At 37.0% G+C, this 27,228-nt stretch overlaps 1 protein-coding gene across 1 annotated transcript; it reads right to left on the minus strand.

Moving 5' to 3' along the window:
- Positions 1-2,885: 2,885 nt before the first annotated feature.
- Positions 2,886-27,031, minus strand: kank3 (KN motif and ankyrin repeat domains 3). Its single transcript, XM_051903452.1, has 11 exons — positions 26,775-27,031; positions 16,639-16,720; positions 14,638-16,275; positions 14,149-14,257; positions 13,649-13,873; positions 11,769-11,859; positions 11,430-11,649; positions 10,280-10,422; positions 7,734-7,934; positions 6,571-6,669; positions 2,886-4,431 (listed from the first exon to the last, which is right to left on the minus strand). The coding sequence occupies exons 2-11, from the start codon at positions 16,673-16,675 to the stop codon at positions 4,369-4,371; spliced, it is 2,826 nt and encodes a 941-aa protein (XP_051759412.1). The 5' UTR covers positions 16,676-16,720; positions 26,775-27,031; the 3' UTR covers positions 2,886-4,368.
- Between the last annotated feature and the right edge of the window lie 197 nt (positions 27,032-27,228).

The raw sequence follows: 27,228 nt of genomic DNA on the forward strand, positions 1-27,228 counted from the left end.
CATTATTTAGCTCAGTTTAATTAAGTGTTTCAGTTCAGTTCAATAACTGTTAGTGAACGTATGTCTGGTTAGTGATGTCAACTGGGAAGGAATGTCACAGGTTGAGCTAGATATTACATTCTGACTTTATTTAAATGGTCAGTTCTTCAGTCCACACAGTCCATTTATTGAAAATTAAAGGGTTTACCCAAAAATGAAACAACTGTCATCAATTACTCACCCTTATTTCATTCCAAACCTGAAGGACTTTCATTCATCTTCGAAATCTTCTGAGATTTCTGACCCTTTATTTTTCAGTCCATGAAACTACCATTTTGACACTTCAAAAAGTCCATAAAGAGATCATAAAACTGATCCATGTGAATAAAGCCATTTAATCCGAATTTTCTGAAGAGACTTAAATCGATTTATGAACAGAATAAATTTAGGCTTTTACTCACATAAGATCAGTGAACATAAACAGAAGATCAACCATATGCGCTTGATGCAAACATCATCAGTTCTTATGGAATCGCAAATGTTTCTGCGTAATGCGAGAATGAACTTCATTGGTTCTCGCACATCAAGCAAGCATGCTTGAGCTTCCGTTTACCATATCTGATGTGTGTGTTTATGAATGTTTATATGTGACTAAAAGCCTAAATTAAATCTCTTCATTATATAAAGTGATTGGATTAAACCGCTCAGTTCATATGGAATAGTTTTATGATCTCTATGAACTTTTTGAAGCATTAAAATGGTAATTGTGTGGACTGTCAATGGAGGGAAAGAAAGCTCAGATTTCATCAAATAGATTTGTTTCGAAGATCAACAAAAGTCTTATGGGTTTGGAACAACATAAGGGTGAGTAATGAATGACAATTTTCATTTTTTGCTTGAACTAACCCTTTAACTGCAATTATTTCAATGTAAAGAAGTTAACTAATCATAACATAGCTTATTCACATATATAATCCTAAAGTTACAGGAGGCAAAGAGCAGCAAGATTTAGTCAAGAGAGGGGATGGAAAACAGTCACAAAATAAATTGGTGCCAGAACTCTTGGTGAACTTCAGGAGGAAATGGTTATGACCTCTTGAAAACATGGCTGTCCTGCTTTTTATTTGCATCCACCGTGGATCTGAATGCAGTTTAGCAACATGAATGGACTTGTTTCCTTAAGGAAACAAAGGAAATGAGTAGCTGGCATGATTCACAGCATTTTCCAAACAGACTGTCAAAGTCTAACTACCTCAAACTTTTTTTTCTTTTTCTTTTTTTACAGGATTTATATTGAACTTTTATGGTAGTGTTGAAGATGTTACTTAATAAATCTTTATATTTTAAGTACGTTTAATTTAAATTGGTTACACTTTATTTTGATAGTCCACTTTAGATATTCTACCAACTATAACTTTGCAACTATACATCAACTCTTAATAATTTGCAATTTCATGTCAACTAACTCTGAGTATTAGTAGACTGTTAGGTTAGGGTTAGTGTTATTAGAATAAGTTGACATGGTTTTGTAAAGTTACAGTCAGTAAAATTTCTGTTGGGGGATCATCAAAAAAGTATTAGCAGATATTTAGCAGACAGTCTACTAATACTCTAATGACTGGTAGATGTCATGTAGTTACTAATAGTGAGTAGAATGTCTGACTATTGAAATGGTGTTACCTTTAAATTTAGAGCTGCCCAACCCTTTGGCAGTCCTCAGTCCCTGTTTAAATGGTTAAAATATTGAGAAACGTAAGCATCATTCTGGTGATTTTACTGATTTTAGCAATAATATTGGGCTCATGGTTGTGAACATCTTCAACTGTAAGGCGGAAGACCAACCTGTGTAATGCCACATGCTGACTGGAGTGTGAAAGAAGCTTGCACAGACAGCACTGCATTTAACTTGTTGCACAAACTTCCACAAAAAGTTGTTCTCATATTAAAACACCATTATTGTCTTTTAAAAGATTACTGTTGCATATTTGTCATAACCATACATCTTTACAGGTGTATAGATTCAAGTCTACTTCTTCAGTCAAGACAAAACCCAGTTGGCCCCAGATCTGTCAGTCCAAGAGACAGTTCATTTTAATTGAGTTGAAATGGAGAAAAGGCATAAACAAAGACAAAAATTCAAAGACAGAGCCACGCAGTACAGTGGCTAAGCAGCCATTCAGAACCATGCAATTCTTGAGAATTCTCTGTAATGAAGACACTGTGCAGATTAGTGGTTGAGGTAATGATCATCTTCAGTACAGTAGAAATAGACTGTGGTCCAGCCTGAGACCATGAGTTAAGGCCCAGATTCAAGGCCACATTTAGGTGTAACATCAAGACTGACTATGCCAAGAGGACACACTGCATGTAGACCGAAATGGTGAATGTGATTTCACCAAGTAGAACATGTTCCTGGATCAACATTTCGATCAGCCAATCCGAGAATAGGGATAGGTTTCAGTTAATATAAAGTTTAGGCTAACAAAGAGGGTTAGGGGCTTCAACATAAGTGTTATTCACCTATCATTTCCCTTTGATTTAAGGGATAAGGTAGGGTTAGGTTTAGGGATAGGGTTGGGACTATGTTTTTGGACAAGAATGTTGTTCCAGGATCAACAAAAGATGTTGATCCAGGAACGTCTTGCTTGACAAAATCACGGTGACCATTTTGCTAACCTTTTAACTATACTTTAGTGACATCGGATATGCATTTTGACTAGTTGGCTATACAGATGCAGGTGGGTTCACCTTTTGAACGTGAATGTTATGTAATATTCTTTTTGTATTGTCAAACATCATGTTTTAATATGATCCAGGCTTTGATATATTGGTCAGCGTGATGTTTATATAACCAAAATTTTATATTTTAGTGTAGGTGCATTCTCTTAATAAGTAACTGCATGGCATTAAATAAGTTTCCTTTATTTGTACATTTAAAAAAATGCTAACTTAAATAGCAAAAGCTGCATAGCATGATACAATCATTTAAACAAAGCATAGATACCATAGAAATAGACAATAAACAAAATACTGACAGACATAAAATGATACAAAACCATACTTGTAAATGTGAATACATCAAAATATGTTTAAATGAGCAACTAAAGGACGTTTACCTGCTTGCAGTGCTGCTGCAGCATCTTTGGACAAAATGAAAGATTGTATTTGAAATCTACAGTAAACATTCTAGTTAAGTTTAAGATTTTACAGGTATTTACCTTAACACCTGGTTTCTTAATTTGTGTAAAGTGCCGAGTTCAGTTATCAGTGTATTGACGTTAATGAACCAAGCAAACTCTGATGGACAGCAAATAATTATAAATGGAAAAGAAATCTTGCACAAGTGTCCTAACAGGGTAACCACAGACTAGTTAATCATATTAACTATGTCTATGAATATGTTCTACTACCCACAGCCACAAAGTGTCATGATTTCAAGCTCAAGATCTGAAAAGTGCTATTTTTCTTTCAAATACCACTTCTTTTGATTTGTCTAAATAGGTTTTGGCTGATTTCATTCTTTTAGTTTTTAAGTCCAATTCTGTTTAACCCTTCAGTGATTGGTTAAGATTTCTAGAAGGCAAATGTTTTTCTTTTTGAAAGTCAGACAATGTCCTTTCAGTTCAAAGAACAGATCACAAGAGAACAAAAATACCACCATCAGATCCAGACATGACAGACTACATATGTAATGGCTTGTTATCCAATTAGATTGGAGGATAAAAATAAACGCAGAACGGTGGTAGAAAACAAGGGTGGAGTCCATGTAGGTGTTTGCTGCTGCCCTTTTTCAAACAGCATGTAATTACAGGGTCACAGGTTGCCTGTGTTATGAAGCCACAATGAGTGTGATTAATGATTACTGAGGGGTTGACTTTCTTAAAAGTAGGATAAAGCATTCACCCTAATCTGCTGCAATGCTTCCTGCTCATATCTGAACAACAGGACACGTTATACATCATGATTTGCACTTGAGTATTTCTGAGCAGAGCCAAACATTTTAGTTAAACCGCTAATCAAAACAATGTTCAGTTTGTGAACTATGTAATCACAATAACATTACAGCTAAGCTGTGATCATCCCAAATACCTTATTTCCTTATTCAAACATTGATATCATGGTAGTACAGTAAATGTACTATAGTAAATACACCTGTTGAAGATTAAAAGTAAAATTCTTGATCTTACCTACATTAATGTTTACATAATATTTTACATAGTAATGTTGCAGTATAGTGCATTAAATATGTGGATAAAAAAGTATTCAGTGAATACAATATATATTTATATATATGTATAAACTTGTAACATAGACATTGTTAATCTTCCAGTAAAGCTAGTTAATTTTGTTTTTCTATCCATTTTGTACTTAATGTGTCCATACAGTATGTCACTCTGAGGGCCATGTTTTTCTAGGACTGGACGGGACCCGGGGGTTTGCTTTGGGTGATACCTGATCAAAGAACAAACACAAAAGTTGGTAAAGTTACCACAATATACCACCATGGTAATATTCTGATTTCTCACCTGAATGATACAATTTTAATAATAAATTTTGAATTAATGTACTAATGCATTTTTTGTGAAGCACAGCAGATTTTAATAGTACAGTATCTCACAGAAGTGAGTACACCCCTCACATTTTTGTAAATATTTATTATCTTTTCATGTGACAACACTGCTACAATGTAAAGTAGTGAGTGTACAGCTTGTATAACAGTGTAAATTTGCTGTCCCCTCAAAATAACTCAACACACAGCCATTAATGTCTAAACCACTGGCTAATGTCTATTTTGTGTGGCCACCATTATTTTCCAGCACTGCCTTAACCCTCTTGGGCATGGAGTTCACCAGAGCTTCACAGGTTGCCACTGGAGTCCTCTTCCACTCCTCCATGGCGACATCACGGAGCTGGTGGATGTTAGAGACCTTGCGCTCCTCCACCTTCCATTTGAGGACGCCCCACAGATGCTCAATAGGGGTTAGGTACCCTCAGCTTCTTTACCAAGGCAGTGGTCATCTTGGAGGTGTGTTTGGGGTCGTTATCATGTTGGAATACTGCCCTGCGGCCCAGTCTCCGAAGGGAGGGGATCATGCTCTGCTTCAGTATGTCACAGTACATGTTGGCATTCATGGTTCCCTCAATGAACTGTAGCTCCCCAGTGCCGGCAGCACTCATGCAGCCCCAGACCATGACACTCCCACCACCATGCTTGACTGTAGGCAAGACACACTTGTCTTTGTACTCCTCACCTAGTTGCCGCCACACATGTTTGACACCATCTGAACCAAATAAGTTTATCTTGGTCTCATCAGACCACAGGACATGGTTGCAGTAATCCATGTCCTTAGTCTGCTTGTCTTCAGCAAACTGTTTGCGGCCTTTCTTGTGCATCATCTTTAGAAGAGGCTTCCTTCTGGGATGACAGCCATGCAGACCAATTTGATGCAGTGTGCAGCGTATGGTCTGAGCACTGACAGGCTGACCCCCCACCCCTTCAATCACTGCAGCAATGCTGGCAGCACTCATACATCTATTTCCCAAACACAACCTCTGGATATGACGCTGAGCACGTGCACTCAACTTCTTTGGTCGACCATGGCGAGGCCTGTTCTGAGTGGAACCTGTCCTGTTAAACCACTGTATGGTCTTGGCCACCGTGCTGCAGCTTAGTTTCAGGGTCTTGGCAATCTTCTTATAGCCTACACCATCTTTATGTAGAGCAACAATTCTTTTTTTTCAGGTCCTCAGAGAGTTCTTTGCCATGAGGTGCCATGTTGAACTTCCAGTGACCAGTATGAGAGAGTGAGAGCGATAACACCAAATTTAACACACCTGCTCCCCATTCACACCTGAGACCTTGTAACACTAATGAGTCACATGACACCGGGGAGAGAAAATGGCTAATTGGGCCCAATTTGGACATTTTTACTTAGGGGTGTACTCACTTTTGTAGCCAGCGGTTTAGACATTAATGGCTGTGTGTTGAGTTATTTTGAGGGGGCAGCAAATTGACACTGTTATACAAGCTGTACACTCACTACTTTACATTGTAGCAAAGTGTCATTTCTTCAGTGTTGTCACATGAAAAGATATAATAAAATATTTACAAAAATGTGAGGGATGTACTCACTTCTCTGAGATACTGTACTTTCAAAATAAACATGAAATCTGAATTTACACATTTTCAAAATAGGTTCTAATTGTGAAAAAAATCAAAAATAATTCTAATAACATGCTCTGCTTCTGAAATGATTTCCTTTTAATCTGGTGTCAGTCAGTCTGTGTGGACAGTTGGATAATGTTAACCAGTAGCCAAACAGCTATTTAGGCATTGTTTCAACAAACTCCCTTTCACATCTGGCTCCATTCTGGTATGTAATACTCACTTTTCATGACCCAATTAATCCCAAACTGCTAAAATCAAGTCTCGCCCTACATTTTACTGAATGAATATCTTGTTTCTCTTACATCACTTTAACAAATTCTTGTAGAGTGATTATTAAAAGAAATAAAACTGCCCAAATCCTGCTGCTTGATCTACTTGAATCAGTTACAGGCTGCATAAGTGGTAAGTGCGAGAGAACTTACTTCCGCTTGTGTTTTTGAGTAGTTCATGTGGGCATAAAGTAGAACTGCAATGTCATTGTGGGATGCCTCCAGGGCAATGGAGAGAGCATTACTTCCATCCTAAAGGAAAGAAGCCAAAGGGCATAAATTTACCCATAATGCATTCTTGGGTTGGATGCTTTAACACTGGTTACCGAATCCAGCAACATTTAGGGTGTGACTTATTTCTTCTTGACATCGGGCCAGTTGCATAAACATAGCTGGCTCTAAAGGGTGAGTCATTCTGTCATTGATTACTCACCCTCATGTCGTTCCAAACCCATAAGACTTTTGTTCATCTTTGGAACACAAATAAAGATCTTTTTGATGAAATCTAAGAAGTTTATGCAACGGCCCATAATTTTCTTTAAAACATCCAGTACAATATCCTACTATAATGGAAGCGACTGCACTGGATTTCAAACATACACAATTACTTTGGACCCCACATACATGGCCAACAGGAAATGACTTTAAAAAAGTAAAATCAAAATGTTAAATACACCATCTATCTGCTTCTACCTCAAAATAAAAAATAAAATATTTAATTGTGAGAAAAAAAAGAAAAGAAAAAAAATCACACTGTGTGATAATATGAAGTAACAAGAGAAATAAAGTCACAATTGGGAGATATAGAGTCAGAGATATAGTTTTTTTTTTTTTCTCTCTCTGAGGCAGAAACAAGCTTCTATTGCATTCAATTATAATACTGAAAATAAAAATGGTTATGCATTTTTAACCCAAACTCGTTAGTTCACTCAAGTATGACAAACTTTCCCAAGCTCAAAGTCACTTTATAATAAGCATATAACATTGAAAAATTAAAATCATAAGGAAAGAAAGTCAATGCTAACAAAAAAAAAAAAAAAAAATCATGGCTAAAATTTCTTTCTCTTCATTTGTCACACTGGAATTAGAAGGTCTAGCTGAGCTCACTGCATTGTGGAATAATTTTTTTCAAATGTAGTAGGTCATTCATTCGCTTCATAAATAGTATGTTTACCTTCGTTTGAATGTTAGTGTGACCAACAATTTAGTTGATTATGGCTTTATTTTAGGGTACAGTATTATGCAGAAATAGTACATATTTTAGTGTCATGTACAAATACATCATGACTGTATGAAAGTATTTGAGGTGTACTCACATTGTCCACGACCGAAATGTCACACCCCGGCTGCTCCAGCAGCAAGGAGACAATCTCAGCTCGACCGTGTTCACTCGCACACATCAGAGCAGTGGACCCCTCGTCATCTTGGATGTTCACATTAGCACCACATTCAAGCAGTGCGCGCACCATCTCATGCCGTCCATGACTCACGGCCAGCATCAAAGCCGTCTGTCCTGCCTAACCACAGACAGACCAAAAGATAGGTGCTCATCTAAAGGATCTATGCTGTCTGGCAATCAATGCATCCCTTTCATTAACTTACACCAAAAATGCAGTAATCTGTGCACAAAAAAACTTATATACAGTAGCCCCCAAAGTGTATTTTGGCAATTAAGCCAGACTAAATGCATGAATGCAATTATAATTTCATGGTATTACATACAAAATATCAAATCAAGTGGCATCTGCAAATGTTCTCATCTCAGATCAGAACTTAACTATTGTGAGCCATTTTGGCTGTTATTAACTTTCTTTAAAATGAATGCCACATTTTTATGTTTGTTTGTTTGTTTTTTAATCTAATGAAATGACATCCATAAGTTTAAGTGCACAAGGGACACTTAAAAGGGATAGTTCACCCAAAAAAGAAAATTTTCTCATTACTTGCTCACCCTCAAGTTGTTCCAAACCTGTATGAGTTTCTTTCGTCTGTTGAATACAAAAGAAGATATTTTAAAGAATGTTGGTAACCAGACATTTGACGGCATCCACTTCCATAAAAAAATAAAAAAATAAATACTATGGAAGTCAACGTGTGCCATCAACTGTCTGGTTACCAACATTCTTTAAAATATCTTCGTTTGTGTTCAACGGATGAAAGAAACTCATACAGCTTTGGAACAACATGAGGGAGAGTAAATGATGACAGAATTTTCATTTTTGGGTGAACTATCCATTTAAGTGTCCAAAATGTTGGCTGATATCAGAAAATCTTTTAAACAGCTCTAACTGTTTGAAAATTTGTGGTCGGTAAAGCTTTTTTAATGTTTTTGAACGAAGTCTCTTATGCTCATCAAGGCTACATTTGTTTGTTCAAACATACAGTAATATTGTGAAATATAAAAATATGTGTTAATATATTTTAAAATGTAATTTATTCCTGTTGGGGCAAAGCACAATTTTCAGTCTTCAGTGTCACATGATCCTTCAGTAATCATTCTAATATGCTGATTTGATGCTCAGGAAACATTTCTTATTATTATCAATGCTGAAAACATTTTTGCTGCTTTTATTTGTGAGGAAACTGTGATCATTGTTCTTTTTAGGATACTTTGCTGAATAGAAAGTTCAGAAGTACAGCATTTATTCAAAATAGAAATCTTTTGTAACATTATAAATGTCTTTACTGTCACTTTTGATCAATTTAATGTGTCCGTGCTTAATAAAAGTATTAATACTATATCTTAAAAACAAAATCTCACTGACCCCAAACTTTTCAACAGTAGTGTACAGGGCTTGATATTACACTTAACAACCCGCCAAATGCAGGTGGATTTCAGCAGTGGTGTATAATGCAGTCACTCCTACTAGCCACTTTGGCAGGTTGAAATTTATATATAATATATACATTTTTCAATTGTAGTCTTTTAAAAAGCCAAGTGCAATGTAGTGTTGTCAAAAATATCAATTTTTCGATACATATTGATACTAAAATATCTGAGTTGACACATAAACCCGCCTCCCCTCACTCACTTGGATTACGCGCATTGCGCATAATTTTACTCATTCCCACAGATTTTGTGCTCACACCCAAAGTGCACGCACATAAAGCTAAATTGAGTTCTTTTTCATTGCTTAATGGTTTAAACAGTCAAATACATGCAAAATAATGTCAAAATGCCGGTCTTGGCGAGTATTCATGTGAACGTTTTAAGTGAACGTAAACAGTTAAGAAAGAATACGCATGTGTTAATAGTATAATGGATCTGTGCGTCAGGTCTTAAAGTGACAGCAGCCTAATATACCTGCTGCTAAATTATGAGATAATATTAAAAATATCTTTATGGCAGTTTTTTCCCATGGTATCGATGTCAAAATTGTGGCCAGTGAAAATGCTGAGTGGCTAGTAACTTTGGAAAACCACTAGCCACAGTGGCTGGTGAGCAAAAAAGTTCATGTCAAGCCCTGGTAGTGTATATGTATTCCATATTTAATGGAGAACATTCTGTTACTGTTTTATTTCCTTTAGCAAATCTTTCACCAAATGAGTTTAGAAATGTATAAAAATGAAAGGGGGCATACCATCTCCAACAGCATCTATTTACACTTCAAAAATAAAAGTTCCAAAAGGGGGTTTTTGCAGTGATGCCGTAGAAGAACCATTTTAGTTTCCCCAAATCTTTCAGTGAATAGTCTACTATAAAGGACCTTTTGTGCAATGGAAAGAATCCATGGATGTTAGATTCTTCAACAATAGATGCCAATGATGAACCTTTATTTTTAAGAGTGTGAGTTGAAATGTCATATTTAAATTAGCAGAGGATATAATCACAGATGAATATCTAATTAACCGGGTGACTTACTTGGCTCGCCTTGGCATTGACGTTGCCCAGACGGAAGAGTTTCTGGACCACTGCCATGTCGTCCTCTTCCTTCACTGCTGAAAGGGCTGCCAGCATCACAGCTGTATATCCGGCTTTATTCTGCTGATCAACATTGCACATGCCTGCACATGAACACATCCACAGCTGATTATGCATTGCCTGAAGTTGCCTGTAACAATGTATTGTAACAATGTCCCAAACTATTGGACAACTCAGAACAGCTCATTAGCATATAGTCTATAAAGATGTACTTTACTGTACTTAAAAAATTACTTAAACTTACTGTACTTAAAAACTTGCATAAACTTACTTAAATAAAACTTGACCTCCACAAATCAACAATAGTAAAATACACAAACTTGAATGATAAAAAAAAAGGTAACAAAAGGACAACACTCACTTAAACATGCAATATAGTGAGGCCATGTGACAACAATGTTGTATATTACTGTTGGAAACGACTATCATTGCATATTGCATTTTGTTCCAGGCAATATGATTAACACAGTATTCACTATATAACAGAAACATACTTTTCTTAGCATTAAGCTAAGGAATGTAGCTGGGTGCATTTCCCCATGGTTTGAGGCTCATTCACACCAAGAATGATAATTATAAAGATGACTATAATGATAACTGTATTAGCGTCCACACCAGCGGACGATATCGTTCTGTTTATTCTAAGCGCACGCAGCAGTTTTGTCGTCTGCTGCTTTAAATGCTCAGGATGGATTCTGATTGGCTGTCAATGTTTTTTTATTGTTCTTCAGCTGGAAAAATCATTCTAAAAGTGATTCAAATTATATTGTTTCTCTGTACCATTATCGTTGTAGTTGCGATGTGGACTCTGCTATTCTTTTATATTTATGTCTTTATCGTTCGTTATCATTATGGTTATCGTCTTTGGTGTGAACAGGCCTTTATTCAACTGTGCTAGCTGTATATTTTAAGGACGCCAAATATTGATGAATTATCAAACTTACATTAGTTTACTATGTTAATTCCCTTGCAAAAGAATGAACTCAGGAACTCTATTAGATACTGGTTGTTATAATCTCAGTTTTGGTATTGCATTGCTTGTTACCATGTTATTCTGATGTGTCAGAAAAAAAAACTAAATTCTATTAACCTGTGTCAAGCAGCAGGTCCACAACAGTGAAGTTGGAATGGGAGACACTGTAGTGTAAAGCAGTGTTGCCGTTGCCGTCAGTCATGTTGACTACGTGTTCCAGCAGGATGGGGGAGACCTCTGAGAAAGCCATCAGGTAATTTGACACACGTAATGGCTGGGCCATCTTTGCACTGGATACTCGGAACCACTCCAACTGAACGGTATGAGTGCTGGACAACTGTGTAAGTTAACAGAGCAGCTTAATAGTTTATTGTCAAGTTTGACAGGAATGAATTGATTCATTTAGAATAATGACCACAATGTGAATAAAATGAAATGTGTGTAATTTGTTCCTACCACTTCTTTACTCTTTACTGATTTGGCTCCATCATTAAGGTGGTTCTTCAAAATTAGACAAGCTTCACGCATTTTGGCACTTAGTTCAAACCTGTAAGATAATGTCCATTTAGTTTTTCTGTATATATGTAATATATTTGTGAATATATACATTACATAAATACTCCGCACACCACACAAATAGCTTCTCACTTGATAAGCAAACTTGACTCTTAATTGATTTCAATAGATAGATGTTAACATTTTGCTGAGCTAAGAACGTGATACTCTAATAAGCATAAAAAATACATAGCACATTCAAATATTGGGTAAATTAGTCTGTTTTTAATTAAAGGTGTAATAAGCGAATTCTGAGAAACACTTGGGGCCCTATTTTAACAATCTAAGTGCCTGGTCTAAAGCGAACGGCGCAAGTGCACTTAGGGCGTGTCCGAATCCATTTTTGCTAGTTTAAGGACGGGAAAAATTGTTGGCGTGCCCGGTGCATGGTCTAAAAGGGTTGTCCCTATTCTCTTAATGAGTAAGGGGTGTGTTTTAACGTGCAATAAACCAATCAGAGTCTCATTATGCACACAATAATAATCTTCTACATTGTAATCGTTTTATTTTTAATATTCGGCATGTTTGTGTGCTGCTGCGCGTCTCTGTGTGTGTAATAAGCAGAGTGTAGGCGAGTTGTGCACCCGCATATAGGCACATATTACTAACGCTAACAAAACAAATATTGCGGCATTGACTTTAGACCAGGTTTCAGTTGGTCGATGGCGCAGTCGTTTTCAGTTGCCTCAAAATAGCAACATGCCAACAATGCACCTGAACACAGCTCGTTTTCAGACCAGCACACCCATGGTTGCACAAATGGGCGCAAATGCATTTACTATTTAAACAACGTGGCACAGGATGTGAACATGATAACTGCGTCGGGCTGAAACTAGCAAAAAACACTTGCGTCGTGCCTGGCACCGCATTGCGCTGGGAATATGATGAGGGCCCTTGATATTTGAAATCAACCCAAACAAACATACCCCTCCCTTCATTGCTCCGCCTCCAAAATGCACAAAGATGTGCGATTGTCTCTTTATCATAGCTGAAGAGAAGCAAAATAATGCTTCGCAAAAAATAATGCGAAGTTGATGAACAACAAGGAAGAACAAAAAATTGAACGAACAGTACACAGGAGTATAAACAAGCAAGAGTTTGTTAGTTGCCAGCAGCACAGCAGCTCCAGACAAACAATGACACTAAAAACTGTCCTGTACTATAGCTAACAATAACAACAGCATATCTTGGTTCTGTGAAACAATGTTACTCACATATGGAGCCGAAACAACACAAACTCTGCGTCTGTTTTCAGGCCTTCCCGCTTAGGTCTCTCCAGCGCTGGAAAGCTTCTCTATTTAATATTAATGCAGGTTCTAAAGCTCTTACCTGATCATAACTCTTCTTTTTCCAGTGATATTCCTCTGAGCTTTTCTCTTTTGTAATGTCTCTCAGCCATCTCTCTTTCTACAACCTTTCTTCAAATCTCCCTCTTGCTCACTCTCTCTCCTCCCCATCATGAGTATATAGTATATATGAGTATATTCATAAGCCTCCTACCACTACTGCCACATTCAACAGCGTTTCTCAGAAATCACTTTCTGCACTTTTAAGGCAAACTACTTTTTTTCATTATCGAATGAATTTCGAATGAAAATCACTGTTCACTAAACTCGATATTAAACATTCTGAGATTGCTTTTTTCAGGACACATTTGATTTTTTTTAATGGATGAGTCAACAATATTTTTGGACCTTAATTTTTTTCTAGCACAGAGATGAATTTAAAGCAAACTGTTTTATGATATGAACATGTCATCACACAAATCTACAGGCACTTACTTTTCCTTTACTTCCTCTGCCTGATCCTTTAAATCTTCAGTCCCAGCTGGCATGTTTTCATCACTATCAGTTTCATCCACATTTATATTCATCTCTTCTTCAGATGTATCCTCTAGAGCTGCCTCTTCTTCCACGCTGCTGTCTGAACATGCACCAGCCTCACTTCCATCAGAGGAACTCTCTTCATCCTCTTCTTCATCCTCTTCACTAGAGGTAGACTCATACCTGCAAGAATTTAGGTGGAGAAATTCAGTATAGTATCATCAAATTGGAAGAGCCATGTTGGAAGCCAGTGATATACATACATTTGTTACTTGGCATAAAAGTATTTATTGTAATTCATAAAGGTAATTGTCTTTTATGATATTGCTGTTGTTGCCATTTTATAAAAGCAATAAGCCATGGGACGCAGTTAATGGCATTGATGTTTTTATGGTAAAGGCACTTTGTAACATGCCTAACAATGTTTCATTATTTAAATATCTGCTCTAGCAACTCACCCTCCATTTAGAATTCCAACAAACTTCAAGCTCTTTTTGCCACCACTGGAAACTGCACCGGCGCCACTCCCATCCTTCCTCTTCATGATAGATTTCAGAGGGCCTGCAGCTTTATTGCAAAGAAATCACTGTTAAAGGGGTTTTCCAGATTTATTTAAATCAACATGAAACAGCATTCTCAATACTTTTGAGATAAAGAAATAAATGTATGGTGGGATTTGAGTTTATTTTGAGTTTACTGAATCGTGCCGGTTACTATTCATGTATTACATGAATAGTAACCGACTTTAAATTATTTCTGCGTTTGTTACTGTGCTAACAACATGTTAGAGAGACTGCATAACCTACAACAGTACAGTAACACTGCAAAAGCAGAGCAATTATCTTAATTAGACAATTTTTTCTTTGGAATAACTGCATAGTATGGTCATGAACATGCTTTACAAAAGTCAAAAAATTCTATTGACATTTCAAAATAACAATGCTTACTCTCTGCAGAAGTTGTCTGTTCTTCACTGTCTTGTATATCTGTGATGTAGGGAGATTCCCACTGGATACCAATGCTTACTAGCGCCACAGTTTTTTCCTTTGAAGTTTCCACAGGATCTGTTTGAATGCTTTGGTCAGTTTTTGAAATGTACTCCGGGTCAGTCACATCTGGAAACAACACTCCAACTGAACAAACTTCAGCAGGACATGTTTCCATTTGGGCATTGACTGTCTCTGGTTTCACTATTGTCTCTTTGTCCAACATAATCTTGGATGTCCTCTCAATTTCCTGAGCCCTTAAAGCTTCAAGATCTTGGTTGACCTGAGTTAATTGTGTCTCAAGAACCTGGATTGACTCCTGTTGAAATTTGATAGTGTGTTGCAGGGTATCAATTTCTCGTTCTGTCTCACTTTTTAACCCTAGAAATGATTCTATTACCCAGACTGCCACATCTTCTGTATCCACTCCAGTCTGAATTCCCTCATCATGCATGGCACTAGCCTCAGTCTCAATAGCTGCATGACAAACATCAATAGTAGTTTCGACAGCAGCATCCTTGAGTGCTTGACGATTGAAGACTAGCACAGCCTCAAGAGGAATGTCACTACCTACTGATATGGATCTTTTTTCTACAGGAGTAGTGGTTAGTTTCCTTATTTCCTTTTTGTCTTGTTCATCAATTTTGCATTCTGGCCTTTTATTCCAAATTGATGGCGACGGTAGGGGTCCTGGTTGAAAGGCTCCCACTACTGCCTCAGTGGAGACCTGCATTTTGAGCGTTGTATCAAGTTCTTCTGTTTTCTTTCGAAGTTCCAGAGCCAACCTTTCCTTTTCTGCACGGAGCATGGCAACTTCTCTTTCTAGAGCTGGTACTCCTTTCACTTTCTCTTCCATCTCTCTCAGCTGCCTAAGGGCAGTGGCCATCTGTTCTCGCACTGTCTGAAGCTGCCCAGGAGGCAATGTTCCTGAGTTGGAGGCTGGGGTGCTCCTTCCAGATGTCTGAGGACTTGCTCTGGTCCAGATCCCAGAAAGGGGGTTCTGCACAACAGGTGATATCTGTAGCAAGTGAGCATCTGAAGCAAGCTGGGAAGAAGCTACAGAGAAGTCCCTATTAGATCCACTGGCTTTGGAACTCACTTTGGAAAGGTCGGACAAATTAGAGCCTAAACCATTTGAAAACTGACTCTGCTCCTGTTGCAGCCGAAGGCTAGTTTCAAGAAGTGTTCTCTCTACCCTAGGGTTGCGTGGTGGAGGTGGTGGTGGCACTTTGGACCAAGTAGGTTGACTGGGAGTGATAACTGGTAATGGAGAAAGTGGTTGTGATTTACTAGGTGGTGTAATTGGGCTCTGGAGATAAGGTTGGTTAGTCTGGCCATTCTCACTGGTTGTTGAGGAAAGGGACTCAGTGGAGGTCCAGCCACTGGTCCGACCCCCAATACCCAAATTTCGCCCACGGTCACCCCGAGATCCCCTCCGAGGGTTCACATTAGCTCTACGAATGCTGTGTCCACTCTCGATTTCTTCAACATACTTGAGAAAATCAAGGTCCAGTTGGAATCCGTAGGGTGTCTGTACAGAATAGGAGCCACCTTGATCTGTTTCTTCCTCATTAGAGCAACGAAAAGGGGCACTCAGATCTGCAATGCAAATATGAAAGTGAAAGTGACATGTAAAGGCCAAGTATGTAACCCACACTCAGAATTTGTCCTCTGCATTTAACCCATCCAGTTAGTGCACACACATTAGGAACTGTGAGTAGTGAACCCACACACTGCAAACTGTGGACACACACACAACCAAAGGAGTGGGCAGCCATTTTTGATGTGGTGCCTAGGAAGCGATTGGGGGTTAGGTGCCTTGCTAGGTGCTGGTATTGAGAATCAAACTCGCAACCTCTGGGTTACCAGTTTGACTCTCTAAACATTAGGCCACGACTGCCTAACATAGCAGGTGTGGTCATCTTGAAACACTACTATCTACCGAGTAAAACATTTACTTACTTGGCAGTTTGGAGGATATGTGCACTGATTGGGTCATTTTATGGAGCCTTCTGTTGCCCCTCCAGAGGACAAATCAGCATACCTGCAAGCAAAAGACAAAATTTCAATTTCGAAACACAAGACTAATGAATAAAATTGTTTGGGAGCTGCAGAGCTGGTGACCTGCAACCTAAAAGCATCTCTAAACCATTTGATTGATGTTTTTGGTCTATATGTGGTCACTGTGAAGGTTTTAAGGGTTATTCAGTTGTTAAGAGCCAATGGTCCTGGATTGTCACAATTGACATGGGCTGATAGGTAATGGTGTTGATGCATGTTGCATTGCATGTTTATTAGGTCACAGCAATGATGTATAAGCCAGGATGACACAGTTTCTAGCTGAAACATGCTCTGGTCTTATGTCATAGAAATTAGTTGTTTTTAGACTGCACACATAGTCCTGAGGTTTTTGTGATTACCTTGGCTGTCCAGTCGAACTTAATGGGTAATTTCAAAACAAGATTTGGCTGACAAAAATACAGCTTTAACTCTCATAACAAGTAAATTGTGTGCCTTATTGTTTGCCATCATCTTTTTAATTTGTAGTATATTTGGGTTATGCATTACTGTTAATGCTTAGATGGTCTATGTGCCGTTCTATGTATGGTGTTCATTGCTTATGTTCTCAGACATTTTATAGAAAAATTATGCATTTTCTGTCTCGTGTCACACCTGCTTTTCTCTTTCTCTACTGTTCTTCATTTTTACTTTTGCTCTGTGTAATATTCTGGATTAAATTACAAAATTTTAATTGTAGTATTGCACAATTATAGTATTATAGCATTATTAATTTTGCTGATTTATAAATTGCTTTTTGCTGACTTATAAATTGCTTGTCATCTGCATGGATTGTAAACATCATTATACAACACGCTATTTAAAGCCAAATAACTTAATTACATTTTCAGACAAGAATATAGGCAATGAAAAAGTATAAAAATTCTGCTGTTCAGTGCATCTACAGAATATTGTTGAGAGGAAATACAGGGGTTTTCTTTGGATATGGTACCATGGTGATGCTGTGTGTTTTGGACCAGTACAGTAGAGTCCAAAAGTCTGAGACCAATTTATATTTTTAGCATAACAATTTCAGTGCTGAGCTGACATGAACAAAACCTGATGATCATATTTTCCAGCATGATTTGAGAATGATAAAAAGCATTTTGCATCTCAAATGAAGAAATCCTGACCTTTTGTACAAAGGAGTTCACTACTCAATGTCTTAAATTTGCTTATTTGATCATGTTACACTTATGCTTAGTTAGTTTCTGTTTTCATGGATTTCTAGTTTGTTTTCATCACTCACATGTGTTTCTTTGTCTTCATCACTCAGTGTTTCTTTGCTCATCAAATCATCACACCTGTTTGTTATCATCTCATTGTCACTGTGTATTTAAGTTGCTCTGTTTCACCCTTCAGTTGTTGGTCGATGTTTGCATGTTGTGTGTGTTTACCTCTGTTTCACACACACACACTGTTAAACCTTCTGTCTGTTCCTGTGTTTACTGTATTATTAAAATAACTTCGTATTGGATCCTGTGTACCTTCGTCTTCATCTTCTTCATCTTATGACAGATCAGTGACCTTAGAGCAGAATCTTAAATATTTCTCATTCATTAATTATTTCTGAGTTTTAATTGTGGTCCCCACAGTACAAAATTACCATCTAATATACTGTATCATGGAACCACTTCATAAATTTTTATATAATTTCAGTATATAACACACACCTCACATATTATTAATAACACATATTGTGCACATCCTTTAGGATGCTAAATTTCAATACCAATGGACAGAGAAGACCATGGAAATATAGTTAAAACACGCACACCCTCTGACAGAGGAGGGGAAGCATGTTACACATAACTGTTTTCACAGAGCCCCAGGCACATTCCACTAGACACTTCCTATTTCACACAGTGCTAATATGACCAGGCTCGGACATGTCATTTGAGCACAAAGACTCCACAAAGGCACCAAACCGTTTAAATGCAGGATATAATGAGCAGACTGTTGGGCCAAAGAAAAAAAACCCAGAAGCACTACACTGGTTTAAGTAGTGCTGGGCCTGCTGGCAAAGGCTGTGTCAAATTAAAAACATACTGCGTACCGTTTGATCACATTTAACAGGCCAAAGCTGTTTTTTCCACTGATTGAGCAAAGTAACGGTACCATGTGGAGACCAAACTCGAATGCTTCAATATGTTTTGTATTGGACAGACTGAATGTGTCTGGCGCAATGCAGCACGTTGTGCATGCAGCTGACCAGGTTTCCAGTCCCTGCGACTACAGTCTAGCCTGTCAACTCAAAGCGTGTTCTCTTGATTTGCAGCTTGCAGGACTTCCCCGTCCCTCCAGCTGTGAGCTGAGAGGTATCACTGTGTTTGCCTGCTGGTAACAGCCTAATTACAAGGCAAGATGGGAAAAACACATTCCTGTCTAACTCTGTGCCTCTTAACCAGCATGCTACAAACATGCCAGACTCACAAAAACAAAAGAATATCCACCATTTTACAAAGAACTGAACATTTATACTACAAGACAGGGCCGTAAACACCATAGACATTGAGGGGGACAAGTCCCTCCCAGTAACTGGAAATGGCCAAATTGAAATATAGCTTAAATTCTTGATGCTGCTTTGCTGCACTCCATTGCGCACTGCTTTGTTTGTTGTTAGGATCACAAAAAGTTTTAAAAGTTACATTTTAGGCTGGTTTGCAATAACAGTCGAACAGCGCTCGTCAATGTCAAAATGATCAAGAGGGCAAACCAAATCAAAGAAGGCGGGCCTTGCTGTTCACAGAAGACGAGTTTGAATTCCAATGCAACGCTTTAGTTTTAACAGTGATAGAGTGTGTGGTAAGATGTAACTTGCTAAACAATATTTGACAACTGTTTTATGATAGAAATGTTCAGCGACAGTGACTTCTCATGGTGACATTTAATATGTCACCATTTGTAACTGAAAATATGCTGAAAATATATGGAATAATAGTAACATCATCAAAACTACAAAATAACACATGTAAATTATGTATTGACTAATTTAAACTTCTCCAAAGTTGCCATCCCCGGATTCCAACTTGGGACACTTAGACATTGATTCAACTTCATGAGGTGATTCCTGGGAAGCATTATGAACATAATAAAAGAAGTCACATATGCTGGACACTTTTTCGCTGCTTTTCTTTCACTATCTGCTCCAAAACAGCCATTCATTTTTCTGTAAATGTTTGTAGTGAAATTCATACGTATAAACAAAGTTTATATTGTCAACTACACTATTTTAAGTTATAAATCTTTAGATTTTTAAGATGATAAGCATAAATTCAATCAAGTGAGTTCAAACGACTGACTGTTATTTACTGTATATCATCTATTTCAGTGCTTGTCAAGTCAAATCAGAAGAAATCTGTGTTCTAACCCTGTACCTTTCATTCTTTCATTTAGTTCTGGTCCATAAAAATAAGAGCTTTGTGAATAACATTCACCACTTTGAACATGGGAACAGTGACTTCTCAGAGCAGGCAAATAACTCAAACAAATCTTCCACTGTGGTGTTGTCTGAATGGGAGTCATGTTTTGAAAGTGACCTCATAGCCACTCCCTCCCATTTTCCTGCAGAGGAAGCAGGAGGTCTTTATTCACATTATATGTTATGTGAACTCTGCAGGCTGGGCAAGGACACATCTTACTTGAAACAGGGCAGTTTCAAGTGTGGGCAGTCCCATAAAAATCACTGACAGAGCATTCTGACGGCAACCTTAAAGCACTGTCAGGAATTTGTGTCCAATCACATGACTTGAAGGAATAGTACACCAAAAAATGAACATAATGTCATCATTTACGCACATTCATGTTGTTTGAAACCCATGTGACTTCCTTCAATAGAACACAAAATTAGATAGTTAGCAGAATGCCAAAGCTTTTCCTTTCCATACAATGGAATAATTACCAGAGGTTTTCAAGCCCCAAAAAAGAAACAGTAAGCACCATAAAAGTGTTCTATACAACTTGTGCGCTATATTTCATATCTTCTAAAGCAATATGATGGGAATAGATAAATGGGAGTAATTCTAAATACAAGCCATTAGATTTTTAGTAAATAACAACTTAAATTTTGTTGCTTTTTTTTGGTTCTCAACCTCACTGGTTCTTGCGCATCACACACACACATTTGAACTTCTGTGTGTACCACATTTGATGTGCTCTATGTATGTGTGTCAATCATTGTTTATATGTGAATAAAAGTCTAAATTAAATCTGTTCATCACATAAAGAGATCATATCTTTTCACAAGACTTGGATTAGTCTGCTTGATTCATATGGATTAGTTTTACAATGCCTTTATGACCTTTTTGTATTGTCAAAGTTTTGGTTGTGTGGACTGTCAATGGAGGAACAGAAAATTCTTGTGTGTTTTGAAGATTAATTAAATTAAATGATGAAAAAAATTTTCATTTTGGGTGAACTAACCCTTTAAAAAGTCTTGGAATATAGCACTCATTTATATGGAAACTTCATTCGATTATGCTGTTTGTCTTTTTGGAGCTTTGAAGGTGTCCATCTCCATTTACTTTGTTTTATGTAAAAGAGTAATGTGAGCATTCTGCTAAATATATCTTTTTCTGTTAATCTATTATCAATATTTTATGGTACTTTTTTTTCCTTTTTGGTTGAACTAGAAATACTGTGCATTTCATTGTTGTTTTACCAGTGTCACAGCCTGCGCAGCAACACAGCTGCTCTTTCCTGAAAGGAAGTGGGCCTGATAAGACCCCAGGGTCTCCTGGAAAAGCGGCTATTGTCTTTCAGGACAGTGAGTGCTAGACAGTTGATCAATAGAGCAAAAGCTGCTTCCTCAAGAACCAAGCAAGAAAAAATAAACAAGGAAATGAAGCACATGCACACGCTCTAAAAACGACATCCCTAGTGAAATTAGCTAATTTTTCAGGATACAAAAGCCAGTGTTTAAAGTTGTAGATGCTGCTGGAAATAAGACCAAAACATGTCATTCAGTGAATATCAATCACATTTATGTTGCATATGTGCACGTCTAATAAACATAAAAAGATGGCTAAATCATTCTACTGTATTCTCATATCAGTTCACATCTATAAAAAAAACAATATTGATTAAATGATAATAGGTTACATTTTACTAGTCAGCATCAGACGGCACACCTACAGTCTGTTAACTGAACATCTGACTCATATTGCACACAAAAACACACACACAAAGAGATGGTTAGTTAGGGTTGCCAGTTCAAATCGGATTAGCTTCAAGGGCTCAAGGCACACCATTTACAATTTGGAAATGTTCACAAGTCGTTTTAACTAATATTTGCAAGATGTTGCTTCAATAAACACTTTTAAAAAAGAACTAATCACTAGATTTGCCAGTTTGAGATTCCTGGCATCAAATATTTGAAAAAAGATTCAGAGTTTTGTTTTAATCACTTACTAGTAACTACATTGCATATTCATGAGAAGAACTGTTTGTTTTACGAGTTAAATTTTTGTGAAATAATCAGTAGTTATTACTTTTGGAAATTCCAGTCACAAAATGTACACATAATTGCACTCATTTTCTCAATGTTTCTTGCATAGTTGGTTGCGGACTGACACTGTTATTTCCACATCTGTCTATTATTGTAGCACCTACTATTTTAGGTAAACTCACCCTTAAACTGCATGCATACAAAAAATGAATAGATCAACTGTTGTTCACAGACTCCTCCTGTCTAAAGGCCCAGGTTTACTACTATAAACACACAACATTATATAACAAAACTGCATTTATCTTGATATAAAATGAAACAGCTTTCCAACACATGGAGCATGCAGCACACTTGACATGTATCAACAGAAACACACCTATCAGGACACATTCAATGACATCATATTTAAGCTTAACAATCCTGGCAAAACATGAGGGTGCTCTTCCAAGATCAATAAGTAGAATACATGTTTGGATGACTGCACAACAAGGTTAAAGCTATATATTAATGCTATCTTTTCCAACAAGAGGGTTGATCACCAAGAACATTTTTTAGGATGTTTTACTGGCTAGTATGGCTTGAACCAAACTTTATAAAATACTGACTGATGACTCATTAACTTTATGCTGACACCTATCGGCATGTAAGCTGCATCTTGGAACAGAAAAACATTCAGCCTTGTTTGTCATGTGATTACATTATTCCATAACTCAGTGTCTATTAATATGGGGGTTACCAAAATAAAGAAAACAGATCTCTCAACATGGTTGCACCATAAGGGGGGGAATCTCATGTGAGAGTAAGTAATTTTAAACAGATTTGTCAAAAACATTATTTAGTTCCTTGGTGTAAAATTTTAGTAAATGGAAGACACTACTTAAAGCATTTTTTAAAAAACTGAAAGAGGACAGCTGCTGTGACACAGTTAACAGCAACATCCTTCCATTGTTTCTAAAAGCTGCTTCAGAAAATGGACTCTTCCTGTGCAAAACAGCTGATTTACGGGAGTAAAAACAGATTCTCAAGGCCAGTAACAGAGACTAGAGGAGTCATTATTGTGGTGCATTATTGCAGAGTCATTATAGTGGTGCTTTCTTCAAAAAGAATCACAGCTATTACTGCTCATACTCAACATCAAGTTATGAGTATGAAAGTATGTACATTTCCCACACTGTGTGTGCTAAAAACATAAATAATACCTCAAATTATGCATCTTGTTTAGGAGAAGTGTGCTATTAGGTCACTTTTTGAAGGAGGGACCCTAGCCATATCTAGACACCAGAATGTCATATAGATACTTGGTGTTGGAACTTTTGACTTGCAGTAGGCAAGCAACTAACAACAACTCAAAACAGCTTAGCAAGCATAACAACACCCTGTTACCCACCCACAACAACACTGTAGCATTGTAGTGCCATTTTTTGCATTGTCTTTGCTCATATTCAAAGATACATTCTCAAAATGATGTTATGCCAGTCAGTCAAGAGAGGAATAGCTATTTGTTTACACTCTTAAGTGCGCACTAAGAATAAGGCTGAGTTGTATTAGTCTACAATATATTCTCCATACGCTCATATTATGTAAAATCATGCACATATCAATTTCTTTTATACATTTGTATGTTACAGTTTTCATCATGACAAATCAATATGTGAAGGTATGATCAAGCTCAACTCTGCATAATGAACAGAATGTTCAGTTCATTATATCTAGCACTGATATATGTGTGTGTGTGTGTGTGTGTGTGTGTATTCTGGGGTATTCTTGGCCTTGGTTGATCTTATACGAGTCTATTTCCAACTTAATTATCAACTTGATCCTGTCAAAGTCAGGCGAGGTAACTCTCCTATAACAGCACATGACAGTATGTTTCTTCAACATCGTAGATTATTTGAAGTGTCAAGTGGTGCAAGAGAGAAAGTTTGATAGCACATGAGCTTGTGGAATAAGCAAAGACCAGACAGAAAACATTTTATATTCTCTGCCACATTTTTGCCATTTTGCTAACTTCTGCAAGACGTAACCACTGAATTGATGTCCTCATCCATTCAAACACATAATCCATGTCTGCCAACCCAATGTCAGCAGATCACTAAATTCAATAGTCATAACTATGTGAACTGTAAAAAATAAATTGGCTAATTTGAATGGATTTGAAAGGCTCATACTGCCACAGGTTTTCTATACATCCAATTGGATATTCTTCAGTCATGGTTCCTTTCACTGGAATCATAATTTCTGTTGTGCTAAACATTCAGATAACTTCATATGGAGACTAATTACACTTCACTGACTGTCTTTGAACTCTATTGTATCATTTAACTTCACTGTCTTCTCTGCATTTCTCCTCTTCTATAGCTTACTTCTTCGTTTAGCTGACTAATAAGCCTGGCACTGTATATTACGAATATTGTTGGCTCTTTGACAAATTGGTTTTGTTCCACTTTTGTAAGTCGCTTTAGATAAAAGTATCTGCTAAATACATAAATAGAAATGTACTGTCACAGAACAGACAAAAACAAACAAAAAACTTCTAAGTCAAAGACCAATTTTTATATTTTCTATGCTGATGTCTGTAAACATACAGACATAAAGGCACTAACTTTGTGATGTGCTAATTGGTTTAACATTTTCAGACAGCACTCTGTCTCCCAGACTGGTACAATGTTCAGTATTATCCACATACCGGCAAATAATGTGATTTAGAGGAAGAGAAAGTCTCTAGAACATGCTGCTGTGAACACTGCAGGCTCTATTCGCCTGCAAACAACTTATACATTCTCCACATTAACGGACAAACAAAGGGCTTTTGTCAGGGAAGTCAGTCAAATCATGTCCCACTATTTAACTATATTAGATTAAAGATGAGAATGTATTAGACAACAATCAGTGCAAAACAGCAAAAGCCAGCCTTATATGGGGTGGAATGGAACCATAAACCATGGCTGAATTAGAATCAATTTTTACTATATTATGAATAGGATCACATGGACATACAGAGGCTACATGGGCACCTACCAAATCCTAAACATTACAGAATTAATTCACCATTTCATACTGAACTTTGTTAATCACAAGCCACTGTATAGCACTGAATTCAGCTGAATTCAGCATTGTTGTGAACACATGGAATGCAATAAAATTCTTTACATGTATTCCACTTTATATGTAGAAGGAGAAGAGCAAGTGGAGGGGTGACCCAGACAGGGGAATGGCCCATAAATAGAATCATGAGACCTGAAGCATGTGATTCTTTAGTGTTTTGGAGGCAAGTTTAATTTTCAAGCTACAGAACTTTTTTGGGACAACAACAATATACTGTATTGTTAATAGTTTTGTCTGCAGTGAACAGTAGATCAGGATGACTCGATTAGTGGAAAGGTCATGCAATGTCATATCTATTCATTTTGAACTGTTTTCTCTCTTTGTTCATATTGCATTCATTATTTTTATTAATAATATAAATTTATTTATTGCATTCCATGTAATGTACAAAGACACTTTGCGTATGCATGGTACAAAATAAGAGTTAAAACACCTAATCACTTTTTTTTTTTTTTTTTTTTCTTTTTTTGTATCAGTTTTACCATACATCATTTTTTGCAATCCTGTTACCAAAATTTAGGGCATGTTTGAATAAAATTTAAAACCCTGATTTCTGTGACATTATTTTCTTACAATAAACATTAAATAAACATAAACATAAAAATGAAATCAGGTTAAAGGTTCAAATAAAAGAAAAAAATACTTCAGAATATAAGGTAATGGTTTGCAATGTGACCCTTCACTCAGCAGTTTAATCACTCAATAGCTAGTTTGGCAAAAAAAAAAAAAAAAAAAGTTCTGTAGTTATTGATAAACATAACCTTTTATACATAATATTGATACATAACCTTTCCATTAATTCAATAAATTTGCAAACACAGTAACTTTGCAAACAGGGTTAAATTGTTGAGCTTCATGAACACAGTGAGCACTACAGTTTGTGTACAAAAACTGAATAAATTTTAGCTTATATAAGATATCTAGCCTAATAGTTCTCTTTCCCCAAAGACCAAAGGCTTGTGCTTCAATCAATCAGTCAATCAAAATACAAACAAATCAATCACAATCAATCAATCAATCAATAAAGTAACTGGACACTAATTTGTAACTTATTGGTGAAGCAATAATAGGATACAGGCTGAACTAGACATATTGAGTAGACACAAACATACATTTGACATTACATCTTGACTTTAATTAATCTAAAGCCTTGAAACAGTTTAAGCTTTAATTGTGTTATTCTGTAGAGATTTAAAAATGCTGCTGTTAAAATATTAAACGTGGCAGAAAAAAAGTCTTAAAGACTGACATAAAGTCCAGTATCACACCCCGTAGCCTATCCCATATCATGTATTGCGATACAATATATTTAAATACCAAGTTATAACAGTGACAGCCAGGCTTTATCATTGTTAAATCGATTATGTTAAACCTAAACGTTTAACCTAAACGTTTAACTATCAAAGTAAGCACAATATGGTAAAGAAGAAACAGCGCTCTCCTTACTGATAGTCCAACTACTTTTCGGAAGTCATGAAACTTGTCTTACCCTGTGAGGACGTTTGCTATTTTTTTGTTTTTTTGTTTTTTGTTTTTTGTTTTTTGCGCTATAACAATCCGGATATGTGCTGATTTATTTTCAGCCGTCAGACGAGCAGTAGTCACCGTTCATTCCGAGTTAGTAAATTATTAACGGTCTGTGGCGGGATCCAGTTGAAATAATCTCTTTAACTGTATCGCTCGCGCTCATGGGCGGCGCTGCATGTCTTCTGCTGGCATCGCTTTGAATGGGTGGTCCTGATTTCTTCCCACCCATGTAACTACGTCGTAATCTTCATGTTCAAGAGCTCTACATAGACCTATCTGAGCCAGGCACACATATTGAATGTCCCAGACTGGAAGTCCCCCAAAACCCCAATTATTATTCACGCAAGGGGCCTAGACAGACAGGCAGATAGATGAAGCTCTTATGTGTAACGTGGTTAGTAAGTGTATGTGCATAA

The sequence above is a fragment of the Ctenopharyngodon idella genome, chromosome 8, assembly GCF_019924925.1.
Source record: "Ctenopharyngodon idella isolate HZGC_01 chromosome 8, HZGC01, whole genome shotgun sequence".
NCBI lineage: Eukaryota > Metazoa > Chordata > Actinopteri > Cypriniformes > Xenocyprididae > Ctenopharyngodon > Ctenopharyngodon idella.

What these genes read in the sequence shown, in the direction of transcription:
- kank3 (XM_051903452.1), bottom strand. Translation starts at nt 16,675, where the DNA reads ATGACCCAATCAGTGCACATATCCTCCAAACTGCCAA. An exon ending in GCAGAGGAAGTAAAGGAAAA is followed by an intron (nt 11,860 to 13,648) that starts GTAAGTGCCTGT and finishes ATTATCTTACAG; the next exon opens with GTTTGAACTAAGTGCCAAAA. An exon ending in ACTCAAAAACACAAGCGGAA is followed by an intron (nt 4,432 to 6,570) that starts GTAAGTTCTCTC and finishes TTCTTTGATCAG; the next exon opens with GTATCACCCAAAGCAAACCC.